Genomic DNA, 6,508 nt, shown 5'->3' on the forward strand with positions numbered 1-6,508 from the left:
GAAAGCGGAGGAGGAACAGGGAACGCCTGGAGGCCAACAACACGCGTCGCCCAGCCGTACGCCAGGAGGGGTACGGCTCACTGAGGTGCCTAATTGCCTCCTGGGGTGGTTCACCGATAAAGCCAGAAGTCTAGCTGACAGGGGGGGGGGGAACCTGAGGGACGTCTCACGGGGGAAAAGCACGAGCACTCGCCCTCCTCATTGAGTTAACTTAGCTGATCAGGATCACTGTACTACGTGTTCCCCCTCACTACCCCCATCCTTGTGTTTCCAACTGCATTCCTGTGGATCAATTCTGATACTTGCCTCTCTTTTCCTTTTCCCCATCGGCGTCGGCGTGGGTGGCCAGCACGGAGCCTCCAGAGCCCCCTGAGCGGCGGAGTCCGGTCCGGAGGAGAGAAGAGGGAACCCGTAGAAAACCGCGCAAAGAGAGAAGCAGATCACCACGAAGGTCCACAGTTCGCAAAACCTGTACCGATGCACTGTATGAACAATTAAAATCCAGAGTCACTAAAACACGTCTCCTGCCCTTTACTGGTCCCGCGGTTACAGTGGTGGAGAATGCGGGCACTGTAGCCATCTGCGACCAGAAGATGGAGGGCGTGGTGCAAGCCCTGGTGCAAGGGCAGGAGAGGCTAGAGAGGTTGGCAGAGCAACAGCTCAGGGCAGCAGAAGCCGACAGAGAACTGATAAAAACAGCCGTGACGGCCCGTGCTCTGGACCCCCCTCTTTCGTCCGGCCCAGTGTCCGTAAGCAACATACCCCACACCATAGGTGGGGTCTCTCTGCAAAAGTACCAACCTGGAGAGGACCCCGATGCCTTTTTATTAAATTTTGAGAGGGCGGCCAGAGCCTGGGGATGGCCTGGGGCCAAATGGCCTTTCTTTTTGGCCCCGCTGTTGGTCGGTGAAGCACAAGCCGCTTACCAGGTGGCCAATCCAAGGGGTGACACCCCTTATACGGATATCAAACGGATTATCCTGGACCATCTGGGATTGGACCGGGAAGCATACCGGCTGCGGTTCCGGCGAGAACGAGGCGTAACAGGAGAAACGCCAAAGACTCTGTTTGTCCGATTGAAGATGGCCGCCGACAAGTGGCTCAGCCCGAACGAAAGCACGAAAGAGGAAATAATGGACCGGATTTATTTGGAACAGTTTGTAGAGGCGCTACCCTTTTCCACCCAGAGGTGGCTAAAACAACACCCTGATCTGACGACAACTCAAGCCGTAGAGATGGCTAACACATACTCACGGGTACAACAGAGACCCCTGCAGGCCCCGGAGTCTGACAAGTCGAAGGCACCCTTCCGACCAGAGAAAAAACTCCTGAGGGTTCCAGAAACACCCAAACCACGTCCCTGGAAAAGCGAACCCCTCCCTCACACGGGACCGCAGTGCTTTGAATGCGGGACCTGGGGTCATATAGCCAGGCATTGCCCCAGGAGAAGACCGGCAGACGAACCGATGGAAGTGGGATATCTGCCCCGAACCGTCCTCTACTCGGCGGAGATGGGACACGCATACCGCGTAAGTATGAGGATAAACGGCAACCCAGTGCAGGCGCTCCTGGATTCTGGCTGCCGCCAGTCGGTAGTACAGGCCCACCACGTAAGGCCCCACCAGCTCATCCCCCACGAACAAGTATACATCCGATGTGTCCACAGGGATGTGAAACCCTATCCCGTCGCTCTACTGCCCCTAGAACCCCAGGAAGGACCCGCCGTAAGGGTTCGGGTCGGGGTATTGTCTACGCTGCCTGAAGACCTGATAATCGGAACGGACAACCCGGCCTTTTTGTCCATGTTCGAGCGGAGTATGGCCCAGACGAAGAAGACCCTGGAAACAAGGGGACACTCAGAAGCGGTGACGGCTTTGGCGTCCTCGGATCCCTGGACATTGGACCGCAGTTTTCAATTCACCCAGGCCAATGACGCCACATTGGTTAACGCCTGGGAGAAGGCACATCACACCCAGGACGAAGATCCACTGTGTTATCCGAGATTGTATATCAAAAACGGCCTGTTGTACCGACAGGGAGGAAAAGAGGACCCCGAGCAGTTGTTGGTTCCGGTGTCGTTCCGCGAACAAGTCCTGTTCTTTTCGCATTCTCATTTGGTGGCCGGTCACACGGGAGCAGAGAAAACCACCCAGAACCTCCTGAAGTGTTTTTACTGGCCCGGGATATACAAAGACGCTTTGACATACTGCCAGGAGTGTGACATTTGCCAAACCAGAAACATGACGAGGCCCCCTGCGGTGCCCTTACAACCCCTCCCCATTATTGGGGTTCCCTTTGAACGGATTGGGATGGACATTATTGGACCTCTCCCAAAAACAAAGAAAGGATATTCATATGTCCTAGTCATCGTCGACTATGCCACGCGATTCCCGGAAGCATTTCCCCTCACCTCCACCACCTCCAAGAACGTGGCTGACAAGATGCTGGAACTATTCACCCGGGTGGGTTTCCCTAAGGAAATACTAACCGACCAGGGGACCCCTTTTGTGTCACTCCTCATGGGGGACGTATGTAAAGTGCTTCACATACACCAGATAAGGACCGCTGTATACCACCCGCAAACCGACGGATTAGTAGAGAGATACAACCGCACCCTAAAAACCACCTTAAGAAAAATGCTGGAAGTCAACAGTAACGAATGGGACCAGGTACTTCCCATTGCTTTGTATGTCATCCGAGGGCAGACCCAAAGCAGTTTAGGGGTCTCGGCATTTGAGATGTTATATGGGAGAAAGCCCCGATCACTATTGGACATGACCAAGGAGGCGTGGGAAAAAGAAACCCCAGAAGAGACCGCAAACACCCTGGAATACGCTCGGAACCTGCGCTCCAAGCTAGGGAAACTAAGGGACCTGGCGTTCGCCAATCTCGAGAAACACCAGAACAAACAGAAGAACCTTTATGATAAAGGAAAGAAATGGAGGATCTTGGAAAGAGGAGATTGGGCTCTAGTGTTGTTGCCCTCCTCCACATAAAAATTCAAAGCGGAGTGGAGTGGTCCGTACCAAGTAGTGGAGAAGATCGGTAAGACCAGTTACCGGCTACAAGTGAACGCCAGAAAAAGGCAAGTCTACCACATAAACCTGCTAAAGAAGTGGTTGGGGAAACCCCCCCACCCCGTTCACCTTGCTGAGTCGGATAAAAGCCCTGGCCTTTCCACGATTCCCCTGCTAGTGATCAACGATGATTTGAGACAGGAGGAAAAACAAGAGCTGCTGGACGTGCTGCTGAAACAAGAACAGGTGTTTTCCGACCTCCCGGGGAAAACCACGCTGGCTGAACACCGAATAGACACAGACCCAGGGAAGACCGTGAAAATACGTCCCTATCGGATCCCAGAAGCCAGGAGACAAGACATACGCCGCGAGGTAACTGACATGTTACAACTCGGGGTCATACGCCCATCACACAGCAACTGGTCAAGCCCGATCGTCCTCATACCCAAACCAGACGGCTCACGCAGGTTCTGTATGGACTTCCGGGCCCTTAACGCAATCTCGAAGTTCGATGCATATCCCATCCCTCGGATTGACGAACTCATAGAGAAGTTGGGAGATGCGCAGTACATAAGCACGATCGACCTCACAAAAGGGTACTGGCAGGTGCCGCTAAGAGAGGAGGACCGGCATAAAACAGCCTTTTCAACCGAGGAGGGCCATTATGAGTTTACGGTGCTACCGTTTGGCCTTCACGGTGCACCCGCCACCTTTCAGAGACTTATGAATAACGTACTACACGGTCTGTCGTCCTTCACCTCAGCGTACCTGGACGACATTGTGGTGTTCAGCCCCGACTGGAAGACCCATTTGAGACACCTGTCGCAAGTGTTGGATACCCTGAACCATGCGGGACTGAAGATTAATGCAAAAAAATCACGGATAGCTTTTCATAAAGTCAAGTACCTGGGGTACGTCCTGGGACACGGCATGATCGAGCCACAAACGGAGAAAGTCAGGGCCATTTCAGAGGCACCGTTTCCCACCACAAAAAAAGAACTGCGTGCGTTTTTGGGGCTAATAGGGTACTATCGACGGTTTATACCGAACTTTGCTCAGGTGGCCGCCCCCCTCACGGACGCCCTGCAGACCTCTGTCAAACAGGCCGCGCTGGCCAAACCCACGGTGGTCATGTTGGACTCATTCAACGAGTTGAAGAAAAGGATCACCTCCACCCCCATCCTCAATTCCCCGGATTATACGCGTCCATTCGCCTTGCACACGGATGCGTCCGAGTTTGGGATCGGCGCGGTGCTGTCACAGGAAGGTCGGGATGGATTGGACCACCCTATCCTGTTTGTCAGCAGGAAGCTGTTCCCGCGGGAACTAAAGTATGCCACAGTAGAGAAGGAGTGCCTGGCTATCCGTTGGGCCGTGGAAAAGTTGGCCTATTACCTCGAGGGCCGGCCCTTCTCGCTCTACACGGACCATGCGCCCCTTACTTGGATGGCCCGTAACAAATCGAACAACGCCAGGGTCATGAGGTGGTTCCTGGCATTGCAGCCGTTCAACTTCAGGGTGTGCCACAAGCGGGGTGTGGACAACGTTGGGGCAGATTTTCTGTCTCGGCACCCGCTTCCCGAGCGGAAGCGTCCTGGGGGGGAGGTGTGTAACGGGGTCCCCCTTGCGAGCACCGCCACAAGGCGCGAACTGACCCAATGTGACCCCCCCCTCTTCTTTCCACAGCCCACGCAGTATTTGGAGTGGTACAGCCCCGACACCTACAGTTGCGACGAGGAAGACGTATGGCCCTTTAACCAGTCCGGAGGTGTAGAAGAGGCGGAGCCTCGCAGGTGGATAAAGGAGGAGAACGCCCAGCACCAGGTGTGTCTATACACCGGAGGAGCGGTCAGAGTGGAGAGGAGCGGAGTGGCGGGAAGCAGCGAGGAGGAGCGGAGAGAAGAAGGACGAGAGAGCAGAGGAAAGGAGCGGAGGAGAGGAGAAAGCGGAGAGAGCGAGGACAAGCAGAGCGGCAGCATCAGGTGGATCGGCGAGACCCCTCGCTCTGAAGGAGAGCCGACGGATCGGGAGTGGACCTGGGAGCTGATCTCCGAGAGCAGCTCGGACCGAGCATTGCAGGAGGAAGTAGACGCCGAGAAAGCGGAGGAGGAACAGGGAACGCCTGGAGGCCAACAACACGCGTCGCCCAGCCGTACGCCAGGAGGGGTACGGCTCACTGAGGTGCGTAATCGCTTCCTGGGGTGGTTCACCGATAAAGCCAGAAGTCTAGCGGACAGGGGGGGGAGGAACCTGAGGGACGTCTCACGGGGGAAAAGCACGAGCACTCGCCCTCCTCATTGAGTTAACTTAGCTGATCAGGATCACTGTACTACGTGTTCCCCCTCACTACCCCCATCCTTGTGTTTCCAACTGCATTCCTGTGGATCAATTCTGATACTTGCCTCTCTTTTCCTTTTCCCCATCGGCGTCGGCGTGGGTGGCCAGCACGGAGCCTCCAGAGCCCCCTGAGCGGCGGAGTCCGGTCCGGAAGAGAGAAGAGGGAACCTGTAGAAAACCGCGCAAAGAGAGAAGCAGATCACCACGAAGGTCCACAGTTCGCAAAACCTGTACCGATGCACTGTATGAACAATTAAAATCCAGAGTCACTAAAACACGTCTCCTGCCCTTTACTGGTCCCACGGTTACAGTTTCCGAATAAATCAGTTTAGTATTTGTCAACATGTTTTTCACTCCTGTCTTATTTAACATTTTGAAATAAAACGTTTCTGGATTAGTGTAATTAAACCCTGAGAAGTATGAACATTTCTCCTAAAATATTTTCTAACTGCCTTTTGGTGGAGTTGGACAATGTTCCCATTGATTATAACTGAAAGCATTTCTAGGAGTTGCAGACTTATGCAGATAATGATGCCCAAAGTGATTGTAACAATACATTTCCTCATAATTCGACGAACCCTGTAAATATTCATATTCTGTAAATTTTGCTGACATTTCTAAATCTGACATCATATTATTAATATTTTCAAAGTCCCAATCATCAGAGAAGGTACTAGCTGATACAAAGTCACTTAAGGAAATCTTAAATTGGTGTGGATATTTCAAGAGCTCAACCGGGCCATAGATTTCATAGTCAGTTCTGTCCCATGCTATACCACCAGGTATAGGGATGGCTGTGATGTTCACTGATGATAGTTCTCTTTTTTCGATGTGAGAGGATCTGTGTGGTTTCAGGACTAAGTTGATGTTCTGACTTGCTGTCTCCATTGTACTATATTTTCCATCAATAAATCTACCCAAACTTAAAACCAAGATGAGCCACAGAAAGAGGAAAAGTACACCTAACACAATCCATAATTTAATCCATGGTGAAGTTAGATATGTTTCTCGCAGTTGATGAAAGAGCTCTGTGATTTTCTTTTTGAAAGTTTTTGCTACTGGCTTCTCCCATGTTCACTTGGATCATCGGAAAAGTCATCAAAGTTGATAAAGTAGCCAGCTGCAGTTCTGTCAATTGGTGGGATTGCTTCCGG

At 52.7% G+C, this 6,508-nt stretch overlaps 1 protein-coding gene across 1 annotated transcript; it reads left to right on the forward strand.

Moving 5' to 3' along the window:
* The first annotated feature begins 1,082 nt into the window (after window positions 1-1,082).
* Window positions 1,083-5,364, forward strand: LOC147728251 (uncharacterized). Its single transcript, XM_086963259.1, has 2 exons — window positions 1,083-1,529; window positions 4,704-5,364. The coding sequence occupies exons 1-2, from the start codon at window positions 1,083-1,085 to the stop codon at window positions 5,316-5,318; spliced, it is 1,062 nt and encodes a 353-aa protein (XP_086819385.1). The 3' UTR covers window positions 5,319-5,364.
* Window positions 5,365-6,508: the final 1,144 nt, after the last annotated feature.

Source organism: Lissotriton vulgaris, chromosome 3_1 (assembly GCF_964263255.1).
Source record: "Lissotriton vulgaris chromosome 3_1, aLisVul1.2, whole genome shotgun sequence".
Classification (NCBI taxonomy): domain Eukaryota; kingdom Metazoa; phylum Chordata; class Amphibia; order Caudata; family Salamandridae; genus Lissotriton; species Lissotriton vulgaris.

Coding starts and splice junctions, on each gene's coding strand:
- LOC147728251 (XM_086963259.1), top strand. CDS start 1,083: ATGGCCGCCGACAAGTGGCTCAGCCCGAACGAAAGCACGAAAGAGGAA. Junction 1,530..4,703: donor AGATGGGACACGCATACCGC/GTAAGTATGAGG, acceptor TTCTTTCCACAG/CCCACGCAGTATTTGGAGTG.